Source organism: Sorex fumeus, unplaced genomic scaffold (genome assembly GCF_029834395.1).
Source record: "Sorex fumeus unplaced genomic scaffold, SorFum_2.1 ptg000044l, whole genome shotgun sequence".
In the NCBI taxonomy this organism is placed as follows: domain Eukaryota; kingdom Metazoa; phylum Chordata; class Mammalia; order Eulipotyphla; family Soricidae; genus Sorex; species Sorex fumeus.
In genome coordinates this window covers 70,615,484-70,640,828 of record NW_026606101.1, presented here as the reverse complement: position 1 = coordinate 70,640,828, position 25,345 = coordinate 70,615,484, and the positions used below count along the sequence as shown (strand labels likewise).

Sequence of the window (25,345 nt, the reverse complement as noted above, 5' to 3'; positions counted from 1 at the left end):
CCAGTGGTCGCTGGGGCTGGGGGTCTGGACTGAACGGGTGAACCGCTGAGGGACGCCTGGACACTGTCCCTGAGGCCTGCCAGGACTCTAGGGCTCAGTATCCAGGGGGACCCGCGCCTCTCCTGGGCCTCCTCCCTTGGGGCAGGCGTGGGGGGATGGGTGCGGCCTGATGCGTACTGAGGCCTGGCGCTTGGGCTGGTGGGAGACTGGGCAGGAGAAGAGCTGGGGGTGGGCAGCGGGTGGGCAGCGGGGATCTCACCAGCACCCGTAGTCTGGGGGATCAAGGAGTGCGAGTGCCCCGCGGTGCAAAGGCGCCACCCCCAAGGATGGCCAGGTGCGCCGGGGGGCGGGGGGTGCGCGCCACCACGGGGGCCTCCCAGAGCTCTGTGAGGTCCCCAGGGCCTCCCCCAGGCTGGCCCAGAGCCCCAGTGGCCTCATCACCTGCTTCGGGGAATTCAGTCTGGTTTTCATTGTACTTTTTAAAAAAATTGTTGGGCCAGAGCGATAGCACAGCAGGTGGGGTGTTTGCCTTGCACGCGGCTGACCTGGGTTCGATTCCCAGCATCCCATAGGATGCCCCCCAAGCACTGTCAGGAATAATTTCTGAGTGCAGAGCCAGGAGCAACCCCTGTGCATCGCTGGGTGTGACCCAAAAAGCATAAATAAATAAATAATGGTTTTCTTTGCGTTTATTTTATTTTTAATTCTTTTGGGGGAGGGTCTACCCCCTGTGGTGCTCAGGGCTCTAACCAGGTGGGCTGTTGCTCAGGGACCCCTTTCCCCGCTTTTTATTTTTCCTGTTCGCTTCGGCGCCTCCGCAGTAACCGCCCTGCCTTGCAGATCATAAGCACACCGCAGAGACTCCCCGGATCTGGAAGCGTCCTCCTCGGGGGCCCCTACGCACCCGCGCCCGCCATGGTCACGCAGACGCACATCGCCGAGGCCACCGGCTGGGTCCCAGGGTAAGCACCTGCCTGCGGCCCCTTGGACCGACCGGATGCATGAATGACCCGGGTGGGTGGACGGCCAGGGGTGCGTGAATGACCCAGGTCGATGGACCGACAGGGCCAGCATGATTGACCACAGGTGGCTGGACCGACAGGGCCTGGTGACCCAGGTCGATGGATCAACGGGGATGTATGAATGACGTGGGTTGATGCCTCGGTGACTGAATCAAGGCATTTGCAGAAGTCTGCATAAATGACTGAAACGAGGAACTTACAGTGTTGTGAATACGTGACTGACGCAAGGAGTCTGCACAGGATGCATAAATGCCTGCGAACCATGCGTTGACACAGGTGCACACTAATGATTCGATCAGTGAATTTACTGATGAAATCAGCGTGCATGGATGGTCGAATCCATGAATTCACGTGGGTGAGCGTGAACGGTGTGAATCAGTGCGTTTACATAGGTGTGCACTTACCACCATGAATCAGTGAATTGACGTAGGTGTGCATTAAGAATGCGAATCGGTGAATTGATACGGGTATGCACTTATGACCGTGAATCAGTGAATTTTCACAGGTGTGCATTAATGATGCAAGTAGGTGAATTGACCTAGGTTTGTATTCATGACTGTGAACCAATGAACTTACATGGGTGTGCGTTACAGACCACAATTCAATGGATTTACATGTATGTTTAAATGTTTGGAGCGTAATCCCTGTCTCCCTGGTGCTTTTGCTTTGGGGTTTTTTTCCTTTTGTTTTCTGCTTGTTTGTTTTGTGGCCATAACCTGCTCATCCTGGCGCATCCTGGCGCTGTGCTCAGGGATAACTCCCCGGCGGGGTTCTGGGGGGCCAAGTGGGGTGCCGGGTATGGAACCCGGGTCTGCTGTGAGCAAGGCAGGCACCCTGCCCTCAGTCCTATCACTCCAGGCCCCTCCACTGGTGCTTTGGGGGCTACTCTGGTGGTCCTGGGGGCCATACAGCGGTGGAGGATTCTTGCTAGACGCCGCACATGTGCCCCAGCCCTCTGAACCATCTTCTGGCTAGTTACTAGTTTAAAAAGGGAAAAAAAAGTTTTTCTTTTGTTTTTTGGGTCACACCCAGCTCTGCTCAGGGCTTACTCCCGGCGGCCTCGGCAGATGCAGACTGTGTGGTGCTGGGGATCGGACCCTGTAGGTCAGTGCATGGCAAACGCTTCGCCTGCCTTCCCCACTGCACTGTCCCTTAAAAAATTTTTTTAATTTTAATTTTAATCTTAATTTATTTAATTTAATTTTATTTATTTAATTAATTTAATTTTAATCTCCAGCCACTTGCCCTTAAATTTTTTCTTTTAATTTTTTCACTTTTTGGGTCACACTTGGCAATGCACAGGGCTTACTCCTGGCTCTGCACTCAGGAATTACTGCTAGCAGTGCTCGGGGGACCATATGGGATGCTGAAATCGAACCCAGGTCGGCTGTGTGCAAGGCAAACACCCTACCCGCTGTGCTATTGCTTCAGCCCCTTAAAAATATATACATGTATATTTTTTTTAATTAATTTATTTATTTTGAATACCCATCCCTCCACCAGTGACCATTTCCCACCACCACGGGTCCCAGTATCCCTCCCATCCCCCACCCCCCTTAAAAAATATTTTTAAGTTCTGTTTTGTCTTGCTCTCATGGGTTTTTTGTGTGTGTTTTTGGGGGGGTTTTGTTGTTGTTGCTGTTTGCTTTTTGGGTCACACCCAGCGATGCACAGGGCCTACTCCTGGCTGTGCACTCAGGAATTACTCCTGGAGGTGCTCGGGGGCCCATATGGAATGCTGGGAATCGAACCCGGGTCGGCCGCGTGCAAGGCAAACGCCTTACCCGCTGTGCTATGGCTCCAGCCCCTTGCTCTCATGTTTTGAATGCCAGTCTAATCATAAAAAAGTCACGTTTTCTTTGGAATCTATTTTGTGTCACTTAATGTCTTAGATACGAACCATCTCTGAAGCGACCGTTTTTAAACCATAGCAGTAAAACAGTAGTACGAGGATTTGTCCCTGGTGGCTTTGCCCGGCCCCCCAGAGAGGACAGGTTCTGCGTGATGAGGATACTTAGCAGCTTTGCGGATGTCAAAACGGAATTGCTTTAACAGGGGGAAGAGATCCTAGGGAAGCAAGCTGAGTTTATGAAAATTTCCATTGAATTTTCTCATCTTCTTTTTTTCAAATGCCAGGCAGTTAAGTTAATGCTCCTGGTTCCTCATTTATTTCACGTCTTTCAATATTGGCGGCTCTTCTAGATGCTTCTTCCAACATCGAGAGAAAACCTGAGCGCGTCTTGCCTTTCCCAATAAAATGCCCTCCCCCTCCTCCTCATTTCTGAATTTCTTCCTTGCTAAAAACGATAACAATAATGATAGTCCGATGAGTAGCTTGAAACTTTTTCTTGTCACTATTTTGCTTCTTTCTTTGGGGGCTCCTCCATACCCAGTGCTCAGGGGACCACGCAGTGCCAGGGATCGAACCGGGGTTCCTCTGTATGAAGTGCACATTCCAGCCCTTTGAGCTGTCCCTTTGCTCCTGTTGTGTTCCTTTAGTTGGTACTTGGTGGCATCCTGCGTTGGCCGCGCATGGATGGGCGTAATTGTGGATGCCAGCGAGAGCACTGTGAGTGTCGTTGAATCAATGGTTCTGGGGGGGGAAGGGGCCGGAACAGTAAGTGGACAGATGCTGCGTAGACCCTCAGAAACACATGTATGTCCACACACAGAGGGGACAGAGTTTCATATGCAAGCACACGTGTCATTTTCCTGTGAGGTGCAGTGACTAGACCAACTCTAATGGACCCACAACCTCACTTTGGTTTTATGGTCCCTGGGGTGTTTTGTTGTGGTTTGTTTTGTTTTGTTTTGTTTTGTTTTGCATTGTTTGGGGAGAATTTAACAAGAAAAAATGACTCGGCTGCCGTTTTGACCCCCCATACATGGAGCTGACCAGGATTTGATTATTTCCAGCCCAAGTGAGACATTCTGTTGCGGGTGGTGTGTTGGGATAGTTGATGAGGGCTATTGGGGGGGTCAGTGCTCAGCACTGCTCTGGGAATGCTCCCTGCTGAGTGCTCAGCACTCTCCAACAATGCTCGGGGGACCTCGTGTCATCAGGGTGGAACCCAGCACTTCCCGTGCAAAGCACACATGCCCAGGCCTTGCGCCGCCTCAGACACTGTGACACAGTTCCACAGTCACGCCGGAGGGATGGAAACGTTTGTGTTTCTTCTCCTTTGCGAATCTCCAAAGAAGCGTTAAGCTCCTTTGGCCCGCCCATTCCCTGATGGCCCTCCTCCGCCTGAGGATCTAGTGATCACTTTGATTTGCTTTTATGTTTCTTATGTTTGCTGGCGCGTTCGACAGATTACAACGAGTTGTTGGTGAAATAAAGCCATTCTAATGTTTGTTTTCTTCTATGCTATCTTTTTTTTTCTTTTTAGTGATAGAAAACGGGCTAGAGAATTAATAGACTCTGATTTTTCAGAAAGGTGAGTGTCAGTGTAAGTATTTCGGGGGGCAAATATTGCTGTGCACCGCGGGCCCCGCTGCCCAGACCCGACCTCTGGGGCCACTTGGAGGTTTTTTTCCCTCCATTCAGTCCCTTTCCTGCTGAGTTCCTGCCACTCTCCTTTTGCACTGAGTATTCCTCAGATACTGTTCGGGCGGGGCTGGTGAGGGGGCCACCCTCGCAGTGCTCAGGGGCTCCTCCCAACCTGTGCTCAGTGCTCCGGGGTCCAGCTAGAGGGACGGGCCTATCTGTAGCACCTGAATGAGGAGTCCTGGGGGGGAGTAATTGGAGAGCACTGTAGCCTGGAGTCAGGGAGAAAAGCAAAGGTATGTGAGGGACTGGAACGGCCGGGGAGGCTGCAGGAGGAACCTGATCGCAGGGAAACCCCGAGTTCCGCCTTGCACGGGCAGCGACGGGGCTGCTTCTCAGGAGGCCGAGGCCGAGGGGCGCATCCCGGGCTGCCGCCTGGGAGCGAGAAGGTTCTCAGGGCGGCTGAGCAGGATTTAGGGTGGGGGTGGGGGTGCCCAAAGGGAGGCACTTGGTCTTCTGCGTGGGCCGTTGGGGGGGATATTGATGCTGGCTGCCTTCCTTGCAGTAGTGCTCTGTGGGAGGAACTGAGACTTGTTTTGGACACGGAAAGCTGAAGACGTTTGTGAGGGACCAGAGAGATCAGTGCAGTGGGCTGGGCTCTTGCCTGGTACACAACCGACTCGGGTTCTGTCCCCAGCAAGCGTAGGGTCCCCCCAGCCCCAGCAGGAGTGATCTCTGAGCACTGCTGGGCTTGGCCTCATCCCCCACCCAGCTCTCATCCCCCCAAGAAGAAGTTTATTGACCAAGGAGATGACTTGCGTGCTGGAGCACATACTTAGGCTGTTCAAGGCCCGAGTCTGATGCCTGGAACCACATGCTCCTTCCTGGGTGAGCGCTTTGTAAAAAAATCAGTCAGTTTTAAATTACAAATTTAAAGGGAGAAAGAGATGCTGGAGAGAGAGAACGGGAAGTAAGGCTCTTGCCTTGTGTGTTACTAACTCTGGTTTTCTATTAGTTTCATTTTGTTTTTTACGTTATTCAACAAGCTACTTTTTTTTTAATTATTTTTATAAGGTTATTCACATTGAGCACATTCACTGTTTCAACATCAGTCCCGCCATCATTACACCTTCCCACTGCCATTGTTTCAAATTTCCCCACCACCATTCAAGCCTGCCTGCCAGGGGCAGATGCTGGATAATTTATTTTCTGTTGCTTATTATGAATATCATGAGAGGTCGCTTCTGAAATTCTAAAATCGTAAAGGGATGGGATCCAGAGAACAGATATCTCTGTAGGAAGCTAATCCATTTTGAGATTCATCTGGGAGTCTCTGGATCAAGGTGGTTGGTGTGCTGAGACGGCACTGGAGGCAGATCGTGGGGTGACAGCCAGGACCCCAGGGGGCGGGGACACGGGAAGGGACAGCCCATCTCCACTGCTGCCATGTGGCCTGACTAACCTTGGTTTGATCCCAGTACAACATACAGCCCCCAAACACCCCCAGGGGGGATCCCTGAGCACAGAGCCAGGAGTAAGCCCTGAGCACCTGCAGAAAACCAGAAAAGAACATGATTGGGGGTGGGGAAGGGGGGAACCACAGACATTGGCGTTTAGCCAGCTTTCTTTGAGTTTATGCCCAGTTGACAGACCACGTCCTGCACTGAACAATCCCATTAAAACTCCTCTACAGTCCTCCTGTGTATAATTCAAGAGTCCGTTCATCTGTAATGGTTGCTTAATGTTCGGTTGTTCCTATGTAAGGAATATAGTTAGTTTGTCTTAGTTTGCTCTTAATGCTCTCGTGAAAGGCTGTTGAAGTCCCCAGAGCTCCCCCAACTTTCTTGTTGCTCCATGAAAAAAATAAGATGGGGCTGGAGCAATAGCACAGCGGGAAGGGTGTTTGCCTTGCACGCAGCTGACCCGGGTTCGATTCCTGGCATCCCATACAGTCCCCTGAGCACCACCAGGAGTGATTCCTAAGTGCAGAGCCAGGAGTGATCCCTGAGGATGAGAGGGGAGGTGCTTGCGTTGTGTGCAGTGACCCCAGTTCCATCCCCATCACTGTACTTGCCCCCCACACCACGAGCGGTCTCCTCCTGAGCACAGAGCCAGAAAGAGCCCCCGAACACTGCTGGGGGAGGCTGGCCCCACACCTCCAAAATAAATGTATTAGACCTAAACTATATGGAAAAAACATCGGCCCTGCCTTTGCTTCCTAGTCTCCTGCTTCTGAAAAAACATCTGCGGGGCTAAGCAATAGCACAGCGGGTAGGGCGTTTGCCTTGCACGCGGCAGACCCGGGTTTGATTCCCAGCATCCCATATGGTCCCCCGAGCACCGCCAGGAGTGATTCCTGAGTGCAGAGCCAGGAGTAACCCTTGAGCATCACCAGGTGTGACCCCAAAAAAGCAAAAAAAATGAAATTAAAAAAAAAATCTGCGAGCACCGAGTTGAGAGTTGCGTACTTACTGGACAGCGTGCTTCTTTCAGAGGGATCCCCACCCTCCTGCTTTGAGGGACTCGGGTTCATTCCTGTCCCCAAAGCCGCACTAATTATGAAAGTGTGTGCGTGACTAGCCATTTGTGTTGGAGGGGAACAGAAATCGTTGCTCCGGACTGTGACTCAAGGGGGCGGAAGGACAGGGGGCCGAGCCCTTGGCGGGGTCTGAGCCACGTGGATGTTTGGGACCCAGGTCCTGTAGTGGCTTCGTTCATTTGGGGGGTTTTTTGTTGTTTTTCGGGCGATGCTCAGGGGTTCCTCCTGGCTCTGCGCTCAGGAATTACTCCTGGCGGTGCTCGGGGAACCATAGGGGATGCTGGAGATTGAACCTAGGTTGGTCGTGTGCAAGGCAGACGCCCTCCCTGCTGTCCTATGGCTCCAGCCCCATGTCGCCGGCCCTTTGGCCCCTTACTTTCTTGGTCCCAGAAGAGGAGTCGGCCACCATGTCGGTTTGCCCGACAGCCTCTGTAGAAAAGCTGAGTGACAACTGGGGTTTCTGTTCCTTCTCTGGTCAGCTCCCACACTGGCTTCCCAGCACCCCCACCCCCTCCCCCCCCATGTCCTTTGTCTTTAACGGACCTTGTTATTTAAGCAGGCAACTTCTCCTGTCCTGGTAGTCGCTCCGCTTATAGGACCCTTCAGCTGTGGGATCCGTGTGTGGTGTCAGAGTTCTGTGTGGCTTTCTTCTTTCTCTTTGGTGCTTCTGGTTTTTGAGGATTTTTGTTGTTGTTGTTGTTCTTGGTGTTTGTATTGGCTCACCCAGCGATGCTCAGGGCTTACTCCTGTGCTTTCGGGGGTGGCCCTGAGCTCAGGAATCACTCTTTGCAGGGCTCAGGGCACCATATGGGATACCAGGGGTCAAGCCCAGATCAGCGACGCGCATGGCAAGTGCCCTCGCCGCTGTGCTACATGCCAGGGGTTTCCGCTTCTCATGCTGACCTTGAGTCAGTTTCACTGTAGCTCATCAGGGTCTGTACCTCTTAATTATTTTTCTCCCTGTAATGTTAGTGCATTTCTAATTTTAAAAGTTGTTGGCTTTTATTAGGGTCCTTCTTTGCATCATCTCTGAACATTAGTGATCATGAACCCCCAGCATAACTTATTTTGTAGATATCTCATACATCTGTCCTTATTGTTAGTATTTTTTTTTCTTTTTGGACCACAGCCGGCGATGCTCAGGGGTTACTCCTGGCTCTGCACTCAGGAATCACTCCTGGCGGTGCTCAGGGGACCACATGGGATGCCGGGGACTGAACCCAGATTGACTGCATGCAAGGCTAGCGACTCACCCACTGTGCTATCGCTCAGGCCCCAGGCCCATAGCTTTAGAAGGTTGAACAGCACCGAGGTGGGTCAGAAGCAGGAGGCCTGACCCCAGGACACACGGCGAGGTGTGACAGGCTGTGACTCACAGTCAAGTAAAGCACTTGACTTTATTTGCTTTGGGGATTTTTGTTTGTTTGTTTTGTTTTGGGGTCACATCCAGCAATGCTCAGGGCTTATTCTTGGCTCTGCACTCGGGAATCACTCCCAGCTGTGCCCCGGTGGGGACCATATGAGATCCTGGGGATCGAACCCAGGTAGGCTGCATTCCTACGCACTGTCCAATCACTCTGACCCCAAACGCGCATGCCTTGAATTCATAACACGTGGATAGGATTTGTGGCACTTGGAAGAAGCCAAAGCAGAGATGGCTTAGGAGCGTGGGAAGATCCACGGGGCCACGAGGAGTCGCAGGGCGCTCTGGGACGGTGAGGAAGCAATTTTGTGGCGACTCTTAAAAATCCAGGGACTCCTTTGAAGGGTGGAAGTCAGGGTGTGGGTGAGCATTTCGTTAAGGGGTTCTTTGAAAGGGGAAATTGAACCGGAAGGGAAGAGCAGCTCCCTGAGCTCGGCGGAAGGAGGGAGCCCTGGTACCTTGGAAGCATCCACCCGGAGAAGCTACAGAGCTGGGCCAGTTCCCTGTGAGCGCCTGGGCCCGCCGAGGCAGGCTCATTCACGCACCGGTCCAGGGAGCATCCGGAGTCCTTTTCGCGCTGTGTGATCCTGCCCAGGCCAAAGGTGTTGCAAAGCACGGGGAGTTGGGGCTGGAGCAATAGCACAGCAGGTAGGGCATTTGCCTTGCACGCGGCCGACCCGGGTTCGATTCCCAGCATCCCATATGGTCCCCTGAGCACCGCCAGGGGTAATTCCTGAGCGCAGAGCCAGGAGTAACCCCTGTGCATTGCCGGGTATGACCCAAAAAGAAAAAAAAAAAGCACGGGGAATTTTTGATTTCTAGTAAGTCAGAGGAAGGAAATAAAAACAGGGAATTAAGCCTACTGTCTTCTGCTTCGTACCCCAAACCTCTCCCCATTGCCGCTTTCTAGGCCACTTCCTGCCCATAGGGGTTTGGGGGGAGCTTCAGTACTTGAGGAGGAAGAGGGAGACTGAGCCACATCCAGGAAAGACTGCTCCCGGAGCAGTGCTCTGAGCTCACTCCCAGCTCTGCTTTGGGGGACAGCGTGGTGTCGGGGATCGAACCCGGGGCTCTTGCATGCAGCCCATGTGTTCCAGAGTGATTGTACAGCAGGTACAGCGCTTGCCTTGCTCACCGCCAATGCAAGTTTGATCCCCGGCATCCCACGGTCCCCTGAGCACCACCAGGAGTAATTCCTAAGAGCAGAGCCAGGAGTCAGCCCTGCGCATCCCCAGCTGTGGTTCCAAGAGGCAAAGTGCTCCAGCCCCTGGAGCTAGGAGAGAAAGAACGTGCAAGGGAAAAGTGGTACATCAGATCTCTAGGATTTGTTCTTTGTAGGTAACTAGACCTACCACACAGCTGTCTCCTGCTCCCCAGCTCAGACCATTGGAAACAGGATTCTACCCTCTGATTCTACCCTCTGAGTTTGCAGTCTTTTGGATACTTTTTGGTTTTGTTTTTGGCAGAGGGTTGGGCACGCCCTGCAGTGCTCAGGGCTAACTTCTGGCTCCGTGCTCAGTGATCACGTCTGGTCCATTCAACCTACCATACAGGGTATACTGAGGATCGAGATTCGTCCTGCAAGTGTGGCCATCATGTCTTGCCTGTCATTGGGTGACAGGTCTTTCTCCCTCTGTGCCGGGGCCTCCAGTTCATCCACGTGGTAACAGACAAGGGCTGCTGTTCCTTTTTCAGGGCTGACTAATACTCCACAGCACGGACCTGCCACCTTTCCTTTATGCAGTCATCTGGAAATCAGCCCAGAGCACGCTCAGGCCGTGTACCTCTCTGGGCTGTTGGTGACCAACTGCCATGACCAGGATCTCTTTGAGATGCTGGTTTTCATGATTCAGGCTAGGGGTAGGATTGCTGGCTTGTATGGCGGTTCTATGCTTCGTTTTTGTTTTGTTTTGTTTTTTGAGGCACCCCCCTATCTTTGGTTAACTGACTGCCCCAACAACCCCATACAGAGGGTCTTCTACTTGCCTTGCCCCTGACACATGATCTCTTTGGTGTTTTGTTTACATATAGTCTTCCCAGTAGGTGAGTGGGGTGTAGCTTCCTGTGGTTTGGGTTTGCGTTTCCAGGCGGTGATGAGCAGTTTTTCATGTACCCACTGGCCACCGTGTGTGTGTGTGTGTGTGTGTGTGTGTGTCTGTCTGTCTGTCTGTCTGTCTGTCTGTTCACAAGGGCCGGGGACGTTGTTCAGTCCTCCAACTGCCAGGTTTCATCCCTGATGCAGGAAGAAAATCACCTATTGATGGCCTGAGCCTGGTTCTCGGCTGTGCTCTTTAACTTTTGCCATTGAATTGATGGCGTCCGCGTTTGGGAGAGTGCCGCCTTGTCAGGGGACGGGCAGGCAGGTGTGCACTCCTGCCCCGCCGGGCACTTTCCTGCTGTCCCCTCAGCTCGTGACTTGGGAAGCTCCCTCTGGCTCCTGCCCAAGTCGCATTGAGTAGTCCTGGGCACTAAAACTTGCTGGGATAGAGAGCTGCCGGTTGTCGCCCATGTCCTCTGAGACCTGCTGAGGGGAAGGATTTGTCTCACTTGCTGTGTTACGCTCTCGGGTCCCATTAGTTTTTGGCAAATAGTTGAGCTCAGATACTGGAATAGAACCACGCACCTAAAGATTCAGCCGATTATCACTTAGACACTTGGCAAGTGCCCAGCATGGGACGATTTGAATTTTCTTCTGGTTTGGGGTTTTTTGTTTTGGGGTCACACTTGGCAGTGCTCAGGGGTTATTCTCCTGACTCTGCGCTCAGGAATTACTCCCAGTGGTGCTCAGGGAACCATATGGGTGCCGGGCATCGAACCCAGCTTGGCCATGTGCAAGGCAAACAGACTCCTCCCTGTACTGTCTCTCTGGCCTGAGACACTCGGACACGCGCACTCGGTGTCTCATCTCTCCGACCCCTCGAATTTTCTTTACAAATATGTTAATTCGGCGCAGACCACCAGTGGCTCACTTCAGTGCCCTTGAACACAGGTGGCAGCGCTGGCTTTCGTGCGTGAATAGTTACTGATTACCGCATTCATTTAATCCAAGTAACTGAAGGCACGGATTCATTATTTTGGTTTGGGTTGGATCAGACCACATCACCGTGGTGCTCGGGACCGTGTGCAACTAGGGCTGGAGCCCAGGGCTCCCCCATAAAGACCCCTTGAGCCATTTCCCAGGCCCTGAGATGTGTCCCTCCTGCCAGTGGCCTCCACTGCCCATGGTGGAAACAGGGCACAAAGACAGCATCACTTTGCGTCTCGGAGAGACAGGCCCTTGCTTGATACAGGCACAGGAAAATCGCATTGGCCAGGAGGGAGACCCCAGCATAGGCTTCGTCTACTCTTCGCAGCCCCCCCCCCCATGAATCCCCGGCGGGGAAAGTTAGGAAGAAACGTCTCTCTCCAAGGCTGCCCAGCATAGAGAGCTCTTACAGTCGTGACCTGATTAAGTCAAAGTTCATTAAGTTTGTTAAGTCAAGTTCAAAGCCCTTGCCAGAGGGGGGTGGTGGCCCGTGGGCTGGAGCACAGGCCCAGCATTCTCAAGCCCAGTGCCACCCCCACCCCCGCCCCGGAACCCAGGCCTCTCGCATGCCCCCAAGTGTGACCCTGATGGCCCCCGACACCGCGGGGCCAGGCCGCATTCCAGCACACACCCGGGCACTGAGCCGTCCAGTCCTTGGCCCAGTGTTCCCCAGACAGGCACCAGGCCCTTTGGATATTGCTTGGGAGACAGACAAATGGACAGACACACACACACACACACAAATACACACTCACACAAACCAGGTTCCCTCCCCACTTTCATATCTAATTGAATTTAAAAAATTCCACTTGAAATAAAATTTTATTTGTATTGAAGTTAGGTTTTGGATTTGCTCAGAGCTTACTCAGCCCACTGCCAGCTCTGCACTCAGAGAGCAGTCCTGACTCTGTGCTCAGGAATGACTCCTGACTCTGACTCAGGGATCTCTCCTTACTGTGCTCAGGGATCACTCCTGGCTCTGTGTCCAGGGATCACTCCTGGCTCTCTGCTCAGGGCTGGAGTTGTAGAGTTTTGGGGATGAAATCCCCCATGTGCAAGCCAATTCCTTACCTGCTATGTATGACTGTTCCAGCCCCTTAAACAGAATTTTAAAATGTTCCAGACCCTCACAGTATTTTAAGGGTCTTCATGTTAAAGACAGCTTGTCTTTTTTCTTACGGATGATGGAATATAATTGTGTTTCCTCTTTCAGTAAACGAAGCAAAAAAGGAGATAAAAATGGCAAAGGCTTGAGACATTTTTCCATGAAAGTGTGTGAGAAAGTTCAGCGGAAAGGGACAACTTCGTACAATGAAGTCGCCGACGAGCTGGTGTCAGAATTCACCAATTCAAACAACCACTTGGCAGCCGATTCGGTAAGTGGATCGCGAACTTGACCCTGAACGAAGAAGCTGTAGAACTTTCTGGGTTGCTGGGCACTGCGGGGGGGACTCAGATGGGCTGGGGGCTCTGACTTCTTTCATTGCGCATTTTGTAGCATCTGTTTGGATTTTGGGGGTAAGAAGCAAGATCGGGGCTTTTGCGTTTTGTTTTGTTTTGGTTTTGTTTGTGTTTTATTTTTAAAAGCAAGAAAGTTATTATCGAAACTTATTAAGAAAGAGGTGAGGGGAGTGAGACGGGAGAGGAACTTGCTGGTGAGAGAACATGGGCTGCTCCAGAGCGAAAACAGCCAAAGTACTGTGGAGACAGGCAGTTGAAGTACGTTGTCAAGGAAGAGTGTGGGCTTGAAGAGCAGGCTCGGGTTTGTCTTGCTTTGGGTTTTGTTTGTTCGTGGGGGCCAAACCTGGCATGCTCATGGGTTTACTCCTGACTCTGCTCAAGACTGGTGGTGCAGGTGGAATACTATGCAGCCGTTAGAAAAGATGAAGTCGTGAAATTTGCGTATAAATCAATCCACATGGAGAGTATTATGCTAAGTGAAATAAGTCAGAAGGAGAAGAACAGAGACTGCACTCATTTGTTGAATATAAAGCAACATAATGGGAGACTAACACCCAGGGACAGTAGAGATAAGGACCAGGAGTTTTGCTCCATGGCTTGGAAGCCGACCTCACCTCCTGGGGGAAAAGGCGGCTGGGATAGAGAAGGGACCGCCAAGCAAAGGGTGCTTGGAGGGCTCGCTCGGGAGGGGAGATGTGTGCTGTAAGCAGACCATAGACTGAACATGATATCCGCTTACTACCTGTACTGCAAACCATAACGCCCAAAAGGAGAGAGAGAGCAAAAGGGAATGCCCTGCCACAGAGGCAGGGGGTGGCCAGAGGGATACTGGGAACATTGGTGGTGGAGAATGGGCACTGGTGGAGGAATGGGTACTCAACCATTGTATGACGTAAACATAATCATGAAAGTGCGTAAGTCTGTAATTGTATCACAGTGTTTCATTAAAAATTTTTAAAAAGGGGGGGGGGATTCCAAACGATAATGGTGCGTCTTTTGTCGAAATAATGAATGTAATCAAAGTAGAGAGTTCAGTAGAAATCATCTGCCTCTCAGGCATCGGGAGGCGTGGGAGGGGGGGTACATTGGGGTTCTTGGTGGTGAAAAAGAATTACTGGTGAGGGGAAGGGTGTTTGATCATTGAATGACCGAGACTTAGACTTGAAAGCTTTGTAACTTTTCCCACAGTGATTCAATAAATAAAATTAAAAAAAAAAGACTGGTGGTACTCGGGGGACCATGTGGGTGGCTGGGAATCGAACCTGCGTAGGCTATGTGCCACACAAGCACCCTCCGCTGTACTGTCGCTCTGGCCATAAAGCAAGATAGTCCAGATTGAATGTCACATAAGAAGGACATATGGGGAGTCGGGGGGGGGGGTGGGGGGGCCTGTGCTCCAGCCCCTCCAGGCCCCACCTCGGCCTCCGTCTGCCCCGTCACAGGGGCTGGTGACAGAACCCCTCAAAGGTATCACTTGATCACTTGATCCCCCGTTATTCATCGATTTACTCGAGCGGGTGCCAGTAACGTCTCCATTCATCCCTGTTGTGTGCTAGCGTAGCCCAATGGCATCTGTTCGTTCTAGGAACATGCAGAGCTTCTAACTGATCATTCAGGGTCTTGACGAAGAAGTCCGACCATCTTGTAGGTGGGCGTCCACGCGATCTTTTGATGTCCCGTGGAATCCAGTCCGTAATGGCTCTAGTCCAGCGGTCGTCTGTAAACCTCATTACGTGTCCAGCCCATCTGATTTTTGATGCCTTGGCAAATGAGACAGCATCCCTGATTCTTGAGCGTTGACGGAGATCAGAACTCCGGATTCTATCTCTCATTTGAGTGAATCGTGATATTCCAAGCATAGCTCTTTCGATTCCTCTTTGAGAGACCCGAATAGCATTCTCATCCTGTTTTCGTAGGGCCCAGGTCTCTGAGGCATATGTTAATGCAGGAAGAACAGTGGAATCGAAGAGATGTGCTCAGAGCTGGAGGTTCTTTGTCCTCTTAGTTATTTCTTCAACGCTCTTGAAGGCATTCCAAGCCGCTCTCTTCCTCCTGCACAACTCAGGTGCCAGGTCATTCATCATGTTGATTTCTCGACCTAGGTATATATAACTGTTGCATTCGGAGATGGTCGTTCCATTGAGAGCGAATGGGGCGTCAGGAACAAGGCTGTTTCTCATAAACATTGTCTTTGTGAGATTCAGCTGTAGTCCGACCTTTTCACACTCACGGTCAAAGTCGGTCAGCATTTGTGCCACTTGGCTGATGTTTGGTGTTATTAGAACGATGTCATCAGCAAAGCGGAGGTGGTGTAGTTGCCGACCATCTATCTTCACTCCCATTCCTTCCCATTCCAGTCGTCGCATGACGTTCTCGAGGGTGACACTGAAGAGTTTCGGTGAAATGGTATCACCCTGCTGCACCCCTCTCTTGACATCAACAATCACTTCTTTGTAGAATGGTGAGATCCTGGTAGTGAATCCGTAATAGAGCTCACGAAGGATCCTGATGTATTGAGTTTGTACGCCCCGATTGGCTAGGGCTTGTGTGACCGCTTCCGTCTCAACAGAATCAAAGGCCTTCTTTAAATCAATGAACGTTAGACAGAGCGGCATCTTGAACTCCCGAGAAACCTCAATGAGCTTAGTAATCGTGTGGATATGGTCGATGGTACTGAATCCTTTTCGGAATCCGGCTTGTTCACATGGTTGTCCTTCTTCTAGTGTTCTGCTAATCCTATTCAGGATGACTCAAGTGAACAGTTTGTAGATGACAGACAATAGGCAGATTGGGCGATAGTTGCCAATGTCGTGAATGTCTCCCTTCTTGTATAGTAGTACAGTCTTGCTGGTATCATTCAATGAAAATATTTTTTAGCAGGCTTATGACCAGAAGAATATCAGGCGGAGAGTCTATGATGCTCTAAACGTGCTCATGGCCATGAACATCATCTCCAAGGAGAAGAAGGAAATCAAGTGGATCGGGCTGCCGACCAACTCCGCACAAGAGTGCCAGAACCTGGAGGTGAGCGGCTGCCCCCCACCCCCCCTGCCACACACACACACACACACACACACCCGTGTCCGCAGCCGCCTCCTGCATCGGGGCCTTTTCACTTACTCTCAGTCACACAATACCAAAGCACTCCATGTTTTCTATATCCTACTTCACATCTTTTTTTTCCTTTTATTTTTCTCTTTTTGGGTCACACCTGGCGATGCTCAGGGTTGACTCCTGGTCCTGCTCTCAGGAATGACTCCTGGCAGTGCTCGGGGGATCATATGGGATGCTGGGAATCGAACCCAGGTCGGCCGCATGCAGAGCAAACATCCTAACCGCTATGCTATCACTCCAGCCCCTTCACGTCTTATTTTTTAATTTAGCTGTTGATGTTGGGGCCACACCCAGCCCCTATTGCAGTTTTTTGTTTTTTTGGTTTGGGCCTTGTCCCGGAATGCTCTGGGCTTACTCCTGGCTCTGAGTCCAGGGCTCACTCCATGCAGGATGCCAGGGATGGAACCCAGGAGGGCCGCGTGCGAGGCAAGCGCCCTCCTCTCTCTTACCTCTCCGGCCCCCAGTTTCAGTTTTCCACGCCACACTCTGGCTCTCTGGGTTATTGAAATGGAAGAAACTCTACAGGGCTGGTCTGGTTCGCTCCTTTTTTTGTTTGGTTGGCTGGTTTGGAGCCATAGCGGCTGCTCGGGGCTTACACTGTCTCAGGCATCACTCACCCCTGGAAGCGGGCAGGGCACTGACATTTGGGGTGCCAGGAATCAAAACTGGGTTGGCTGCATGCAAGTCAAAGTGTCCTGCCCAGTGGACTATCCCTCTAGCCCCGAACTCATTTATTTTGTATATGAAAATTAAACGTCTCCCTCGAGCGGGCCCAGTAACGTCTCCATTGGAGACTTTGTTGTTACTGTGTCTGGCATATCGAATACTCTCGGTAGCTTGCCGGGCTCTCCGAGAGGGGCGGAGGAATCGAACTCGGGTCGGCCATGTTGGCTGCATGCAAGGCAAACGCCCTACCGCTGTGCTATCGCTCCAGCGTCTCCCACGCAACCCCCCAATTCAGAAAGGATTTATTTATTAATTGTTGTTGGCCGTACCTGACAGTTTTGGCGGCTGCCCTAGCAATGCTTAGGGCTTCCCACATACAAAACAGGTGGTTTTTTGTTTTTTTTTTTAATACTTTTTTTTTGAAAAGCATTTGCTCCAACCTTTGATCTACTTCCCCAGTCTCCAAGCAATAAACTTTCATTTTGTTATTATGCGATTAATAATTTTGGGGAGGCTCATGTGAAAGCAGCAGTACTGTGTGGGACCGAGAGAGAGGCTTCAAGCTTCTCAGCGGATCAAGCTTGCACTGAAACGTCACCTTCTTCTCTAGAACCGGCAGCAGCAGCAGGATGATTTATCATTTATGTCTCTCTGAGAACAGAGGGCAGATTGACCTTCAAGCAAAGGAACATTTCGGTTTGGGCTTTCTGTTTTAGTGTGTGGGGGAGGGGGGTTGTTTGTTTTGTTTTGTGGGGGACGCACCTGGATATGCCCAGGGCTTGCTCTGGCTCTGCATAGGGTCCCCCCAGCACCTCCAGGAGTGAGCCCTGAACACCCCCAGGTGCCCCCCAAATACTGCTCCCCACACACACACACAAAAAGAGAAGAAAAATGGAAAGTCTTCTATTGACTGTTCCTTTTTTTTTTTGTTTTTTTTTGGTCTTTTTGGGTCACACCCAGCGATGCTCAGGGGTTACTCCTGGCTCTGGAGTTACTCCTGGGGCAGTGCTTGAGGGGGCCACATGGGATGCCAGGGATTGAACTCGGGTCAGCCACCTGCAAGGCTAATGCCCTCCCTGCTGGACTATCGCTCTGTCCCTGTTAGTAACTTTTGTCCCAACAGCCCATGAGGAACTGGGCCTCTGATAAACTGAGGTAAACTGAGGCCCAGTAAAACTGGCTTGTGTCGAGTTATCAGAACGAGGAAGATTGTTTGAGGCCGGGTGTTGGTCCCACACCCTGTGGGGGAATTGTCTGCTGAGTATCCCAGTGGGTTAAACTGCATCTGGATTTCTGGACGGGGAGCGGGGAGCAGCTTCTGGGCCCCAGGACCATTCTCTGGAACTGGACTGGACTCCTCAGACGGCCCCTGAACCCCCAGTCTGTGTTTCCTGCGCTTGTCCAATGGCACTCAGCTCATGGGGCCATACTCGGGCCAGGCGTGGGCTCCAGGGGTCAGCTTTGCTCTCAGGGGGGCCTGGGTTCCATCCCCAGGCGCAACCAGGAGCCAGGCCCTCCCCTCCCCCACCCCACACTCATCCAGCCCAGCGCCGGAGTAGGCCGTGGACAGGGCTGGAGGCACTTCCCCCCCAGAGAGCTCCTTCCCGAGTGCTCCTCCTGGTGGCGACCCTGCTGGCGGAGCAGCTGTTCCCCGGGGGGGGGGGGGGGGCGAGGGGCATCGTCACTGTCCCGCCTGCCCTCCAGACAGCGCCCGGCTCACGTCCCTGTTCTGTGCCCGGCAGATCGAGAAGCAGCGGCGGATAGAGCGGATAAAGCAGAAGCGGGCCCAGCTGCAAGAGCTTCTCCTGCAGGTAAAGCCCGGGGGGTGGGGTTCTGGGCCTGGGAGAGGTTCTGCAGAGGCCCTCGGGGACCCCGGGCTGCTGCCCACCCCCCTGCTCGGGTCCGTCCTGGCCCCTGCAGCCGTCTGTGCGGTGGCTCATGCGTGCACATTCCGGCCTACCCGGCTGAAGTGTTCCTGAACCCCAGACCCTCGGGAGTCCATCTGGGGGCAGGGGGGGCTCGGTGGAAACACACTTCCGGCCCTTCTGGGCCCTGAAACCACGGGCCTCCATCTAGACATCAGGGTGACGTCAGCCTCCATCTCGGTGGCCGGGTTTCCCTTTAGAATGGATTTATTGAGTTGGCTCCTTCTCAGTCTTTTTTTGGGGGGTGTCAGGATGTGGGACTGGAGCGATAGCACAGCGGGTAGGGTGTCTGCCCTGCATGTGGCCGACCCAGGTTCGATTCCTCCGCCCCTCTCAGAGAGCCTGGCAAGCTACCGAGAAGATCTCTCCTGCATGTCAAAGCCTGGCAAGGTCCCCGTGATGTATTCGATATGCCAAATAATAGTAACAACAAGTCTCACAATTTGTTGTAAGATGTTACTGGTGCCCACTCGAGCTTATGGATGAACCATGGGAGGACAGTGACAGTCAGGGTGTGGCTTCCTTTCTTTGATAGCGGGGCTGGAGTTCAGAGATTGGACCACATTTGGTGGTGTCCAGGGCTTACTCCTGACTCTGGGCTCACCTGAGTCAGCCCTGGGGCTCAAACCAGGGTCAGCCGCATGCAAGGCCTACTTACATCTGTCCGGTCTCCTGGTCTTTGATTTTTGTGCTTCCCTCAGAAACGATTTTGGGGTCCAGGGAGATACAGTGTAGGGCCAAGGAGTTTGTCTCACACGCGGTGGAGCCTGGTTCCATCCCTAACTCTGTGGCATTTCCCCCCAGCCACCCCCAGGAGTCACTCCTGAGTACAGAGCCAGGAATAGCCCCCTTAGTACCGTAAAAATAGTATTCCAGAAACTCTGCTATGAATAACTTCGTAATTCATGGTGTCTTAATAAAACAAAATAAATAATTTTGCCACAAAAATTTAAAATAGAGAAAAAGAAGAGGTCGTTTTTATGAGGAGCACAAAGAAATGTGTATATTGAGGAACGAAGGAAAAAAACCCAGGAAGGGTTGAAGCAGCTCCTTGCCAAGACAGACACCAGCCAGGAGGTGGGCGTTGGGAAGTGGGGAGTGTGTTCTTAATTCACCCCCTGGGTGTGGGCAGGCCACCTTGGCTCCTAAGACCCTGACTGTAGTTGGCCGGTCCCTGGGTTGCCATGGTAACTCTGAACCATCCTGGCGCCCGGGGGCGTGGGTTGAGTTTTGCATCGATGGGAGAAGGAGCCCGAGTTCTCAGCAGTCAGGCTGGCCTGCTCCTGCTGGTCCGGCTTGTGACAAGAGCTCTCAGGCCCAGAGATAGCACAGTGGGGAGGGCACTTGCCTCGTGCTCAGCCGACCCGAGTTTGATCCCCGGCACCGTATTTGGTCCCCTAACCCTACTCGTTATGAGCCCTGAGCACAGAGCCAGGCGTGATCCCTGAGTAGAGAGTGAGGAGTAAGCCCTGAGCACTGCTGGGTGTGGACCCAAGAGCAAATCAAATCAAGATACGGTAGAGCGGGAGGGCCTTTGCCTGGCACCCGCTGACCTGAGTTTGATCCCCAGCATCCCAAAGCGGGAGTGATCTCTGCCAGGAGTGATCCCTGATTGCAGAGCCAGAGTAAGCCCTGAGCGTTGCGGAGTACCCCCTCCTCTCCCCCCACCAAAAAAATTAAAGGAGAGTGAGCTTGTGCCAGGCACATAAAAGCGAGGGGAAAATCTCTCCTTGTCTTGAATTTGGCCACGGTGTTGGTCTGCAGATGTTTCGTTTGTTTCATTTAAAACTAGGGACCTCAGGTCCAGAGAGATAGGACAGGGTAGGGCATTTGTCTTGCACACGGCTGACCCAGGTTGGATCCCAGGCACTACATATGGTCCGCGAGTCCCTCTAGGCAGGATGCCCTGAGCACAGAGCCAGGAGTAAAGTCGGAGCACTGCCAGGTGTGCCCCCTCCAAATTAGCAGTTGCACTGCACTGTAGCTCTGTCCTCCCGTTGTTCATCGATTTGCTCGAGAGGGCCCAGTAACGTCTCCATCATGAGACTTGTTGTTACTGTGCTTGGCATATCGAATACGCCACGGGGAGCTTGCCAGGCTTTGCCTTGCGGGCGAGATAGCTTGCCAGGCTCTCCGAGAGGAGCAGAGGAATCGAACTTGGGTCAGCCATGTGGGCTGCGTGCAAGGCAAACATCCTACTCGCTGTGCTATCGCTCCAGCCCAGATTAGCAGTAAACCATAATAAATAGACACTCGGGATCTGCTTCTGGGACCCGCTTCCCTTCTTGGGGGTCTGCGCCCACACTCCCCAACACCTGGCCCCTTGCTCTCTGTTCGGTGCTCGGGGGCCACGCCTGGCTCTGTGCTCAGAGATCGCTCCTGACAGGTTCGGGGGGACCATATGGGATGTCGGGGACCAAACTTGTGCGTGCAAGGCCAGCACCCTTCCCCGCTGCCCTGTCCCTGACGCGTTCTCCTGCCCTCTACAACGTTCTTCTTTGGACAGCAAATCGCCTTCAAAAACCTGGTCCAGAGGAACCGGCAGAACGAACACCAGAACCAGGGCCCACCGGCACTGAACTCCACCATCCAGCTCCCCTTCATCATCATCAACACGAGCCGGAAGACAGTCATCGACTGCAGCATCTCCAGTGACAAGTGAGCGGCTGCGGGGTGCCGGGCTAGGGCCCTTCCGACCTGGCACAGGGCTGACCCACAGGGCGAGCATGCCACACACGGGCTAACTCCAGGCAGGGTGCCGTGCATGGTCCAACCCCTGGGGTTTGTCCTGGCCCAGGAGGGCGCCCCAAGCAGGAAGGACCGAGACGCGGGGCGGGAGGGGGATCTCTCTGCCCTTTGGGTGGGTCAGGCTTCGTCTCCTTAGCTATGGGTGAAGGGACTTGACGCCCTCCCTGTGTTCTCTGCTTCCTTCCTTCGTCTTTGCCCTGGTTGTGCTCAGGGCTTACTCCTGCGTCGTGCTCAGGGGTCACTCCTGGCAGTGCTTGGGGGACATACGCAGTGAGGGGTGACTGTGTGCCGCCCCTTGGACCACCCACCTGTGGTGTCACTCACAACAGGCCAGACACAGAGACAAACACTGACCGACAAGCGGACGAAGGAAACTCACAGATCTGTGTCACACACACATTTTCACTCGACGAATCCCTCTTTGCCAAGGGAACAGGCAGCCAAGCCAGCGTCACAGGCCTGGTGTTGGGGCCAATTGCCCTGGGGCTGAGTCCAGTTCTCAGTCGGGGGCATCAGGAGCTTCTCTGCCCTCCTTCTTCATGGGGGCGGCTCTCGGGCCGCCGTCCCAACTGCTCCCTACCGTCACCCTCCCCATCACGTGGGTCCCTCGAGAGACGGGGCCAGAGCAGACCAAGCGCAGCGTGTTGGGACTCAGCCCGCCCTGAGCTCTTGGCGGCTGCTGTCGCTACGACTTGGTCACCAGGCAACAGGAATTTTGGAACGGCTGGCGCACAGCAGGCCGGCACGGGCAGAAGTGCCAAGCTGCGTCATGCCCCGGGCACGGTTAGCTGGGCAGAACAGGCCCCACACAGCGCAGTGTACTGTGCACACGCACAGCGGGCCGTTATCCAGCAGCGACTCGGCGGCCCCTCGGGGCTCGGTGCCAGGTGAAATGGAAGACTCTCGGGGGATGATCTCACGTGGGCGATCCGAACCAGGCAAACTCGCGGGCACAAAATCTGATGTGGAGGCTAGAGCCACAGGACTGTGGGCGAGGTGCCTGCCTTGAAGAAGGCTGATCCCGCCTCAGACCCCTGCCGCTCCATACTGACCCTTGAACCCTGCCAGGAGTGGCCCAAACCCACCCATCCCCACCCCCTTCCGTTAATAATATGGTATCTGGGGCTGGAGTGGTATCACAGCGGGTGGGGTATTTGCCTTGCACACGGCCGACCCAGGTTCGATTCCCAGCACCCTAGATGGTCCCCTGACAATAATATGGCATCCACCAAAGGAAGAACCAGGAGCCAGAATTTGATTTTTAGAGCATTGGCTACAATTCCAAAGGTTTCCTCCCAGGGCTGTTGGGCTGATTGCCCCCTCCTGTAGCCCTGTATCATCTCCCTTCTCTAAGCAGACAGATAGAAGCACCCACAGGTGCCCACGGGTTCAGGGGCACCCCACCATCGCAGTGCGGTATCTCACACTTTGGAAAACATGATGAGAAATAAAGGCCAGGCAGATTCGGAGTTGAGCGCACGATTTTGGTCTTTTCTCTGGCTCTGCAGTTTCAATCTGAACTTAGAAAAGAAAGTTTGGGGCAATTCAGGTACCCCGATGTCTTGTTTCTTCCCCGATAAAGAAGTTTCGCGCCACTGAATACCAATGTAAACATTAGTTTACAAGATTCAGATGAAAGCAGAGACCCGGCCCAGCCCGGTGGCCTCACTGGAACAGCCACTGTGTGTGTTCTCGTCAAGACTTGAAAGGCCTTTACCAGAATGCATGTCTGGGGCGGGAACAGCAGCTCCGGGAGCCAGGGCATGAGCTTTACATGTAGGAGACCCGGGTTCTGACCCAGCTCTGCCTGGTCCCCTGAGCACCACGCTCGGGGAATAGCTCCCGAGCACCCACAGGTGGGACCCAGATGTACCCCACAACCCCAGGCACCCACCAAGACAAAACTCATGTCTTAAAGGACTTTTGCACCGTCTCAAAGCAGAGAGTTCTAGAGCATTCTAGAATGTTCAGGGTTAGGTTCTGGTTTCTCTCGTGGGGAATGAATACACTTTTGCCTTCAGTCTTGTAATTCTGAAACACGCAGGGGGGGTGCGGGGGAACGAGGGGGCTTGCTTCTCGCTGCCCGCTGCCACGAGGGAGGCTCTGTACCACACCAACTGCCTTTGACAAGTGCCTGGAGCTTAGCTCAGCCAGCCGATCGATTCAGATTGGTCCTGTTTGTTTCAGTTTGGGGGAGGGGCGGGGGGTCACAGCTGGCTCAGTGCCCAAGGGCGGCTTCCAGCTTGGCGTTCAGGGGTCAGTCCTGGCAGTGCTCAGGGGACCACCGCGATTAAGCCTGGGCACCAGAATTAGCCAGTTGGCTTTCTCCCTGGACTTGCTGTGGTTTGCTGTTGGACAAGTTCGTGTTCTTAATTGCAGGGGGGCGGGGATTGAGTTGGGGGGGCAGCATACCCTAGGGCTCAGGAATGGCCCCCCGGAGGTGCTGAGCGGTGGAACTGGGGTTGGCCGCACCGCAGCAGCACCTTGTGCCTGGGCGTCTCCTCAGCCCGTCAGCCTCTGCTTTCATGGCCAGTCAAAGATTGTTCCCTCAGGGTCCAGAGACTCCTGGCCACTGCCCCGCACCCCGCGCCCTCACGCCGCCCGTTTCCCCGCCCGCAGGTTTGAGTATCTCTTTAATTTCGACAACACCTTTGAAATCCATGACGACATCGAGGTCCTGAAGCGCATGGGCATGTCCTTCGGGCTGGAGTCGGGCCGCTGCTCGCTGGAGGACCTGCGTCTCGCCAAGTCGCTGGTGCCGAAAGCTCTCGAAGGCTATGTCACAGGTACGTGAGGCGTCCCCGGCTGCTTGTCCCAGATGAGTGCCCCGTCTGCCAGTAAGTCCCACAGGAGGAGGACAGAACTGGGTTTGGAGGAGCCCACCCGGCGTTGCCAGGGGGGCCTTGCAGCCTCGGGCGCCTGTGTGTCAATCTTCCGCTCAACCCAGTGCCCTCTTGCCACAGCCCTTCTTGGGGTATAGCGACAGAGCACTACCTTGGGGTGTTTTTTGTTTGTTTTTGGTGACGCACAGTAGTTTTTATTGAAACTTACACAGATGGAAGAGGAGGGGCCCACGGGTTCAACGGGTAGGGCGCTTGGCTTTGCACCGGGCTGACCTGGGTTCGATCCCCCGCACCACATAGGGTCCCCAGAGCCCCGCCAGGGGTGCTCCCTGAGCACCACCCGGTGTGGCCCCAAAACAAAACAATTTCGCTTTCAAAACTAAAAATGTCCTGGGGCTGGAGCAATAGCACAGCGGGTAGGGCGTTGCGTTTTTCCTTGCACGCGGCCGACCCGGGTTCGATCCCCGGCATCCCATATGGTCTCCCAAGCACCGCCAGGAGGAATTCCTGAGTGCAGAGCCAGGAGTAACCCCTGAGCATTGCTGGGTGTGACCCCAGAAAAGAAAAATAAATAAAATTGGCTTCTTAAAAAAAGCTGAAAATTTTCCAAGCCAGAGGCACCTGGCCGCTGCTTGTCCCAGTCCCCTAGCCCTGCCTGCCTCAGGTTTCTGCTCCTCCCGCAGATATCTCCACTGGCCCCGCGTGGTTAAATCAGGGACTGCTCAACTCCACCCAACCCATCTCCAACCTCGACCTGACCACCGGTGCCGCCCTGTCCCAGTCCAGGTAGGTTGGGGGCGGGGGCTCGGGGGTGGGACCTCCAGGCCACGCCCCCGGTCCCCGGGCACTGACCTGCCCGCCCGTGCCTCTGCATTGTCTGCCAGCGTCAACCCAGGGCTCAGCTTGGACGCTGAAGTGGCCTTAGCGACTGGGCAGCTGCTGGCCCCCAACAGCCACCAGTCGAGCAGCGCCGCCTCTCACTGCTCCGAGTCCCGCGGGGAGACCCCCTGTTCCTTCAACGAGGACGACGACGAGGACGACGACGAGGACTCGTCCTCCCCAGAATAAAGGCCGGAGAAAAGTCGCGTGTCA

The 25,345-nt window shown here is 53.6% G+C and overlaps 1 protein-coding gene across 8 annotated transcripts in view; it reads left to right on the top strand.

Moving 5' to 3' along the window:
* TFDP2 (transcription factor Dp-2) overlaps positions 1-25,345 on the top strand; it is a 142,882-nt gene extending 117,537 nt beyond the window's left edge. For 4 of the 8 annotated variants that reach the window (XM_056121122.1, XM_056121117.1, XM_056121120.1 and 1 more), the window contains 9 exons: positions 841-962; positions 4,412-4,459; positions 12,710-12,872; positions 15,835-15,981; positions 18,480-18,548; positions 21,169-21,320; positions 24,030-24,196; positions 24,937-25,039; positions 25,138-25,345. In XM_056121122.1, coding sequence (XP_055977097.1) covers positions 916-962; positions 4,412-4,459; positions 12,710-12,872; positions 15,835-15,981; positions 18,480-18,548; positions 21,169-21,320; positions 24,030-24,196; positions 24,937-25,039; positions 25,138-25,321 — 1,080 coding nt within the window. In that variant the 5' untranslated portion in view covers positions 841-915 and the 3' untranslated portion in view covers positions 25,322-25,345. The remainder of the gene's footprint in view (positions 1-840; positions 963-4,411; positions 4,460-12,709; positions 12,873-15,834; positions 15,982-18,479; positions 18,549-21,168; positions 21,321-24,029; positions 24,197-24,936; positions 25,040-25,137) is intronic. The other 4 variants (XM_056121118.1, XM_056121115.1, XM_056121123.1 and 1 more) reach the window with 2 other exon arrangements.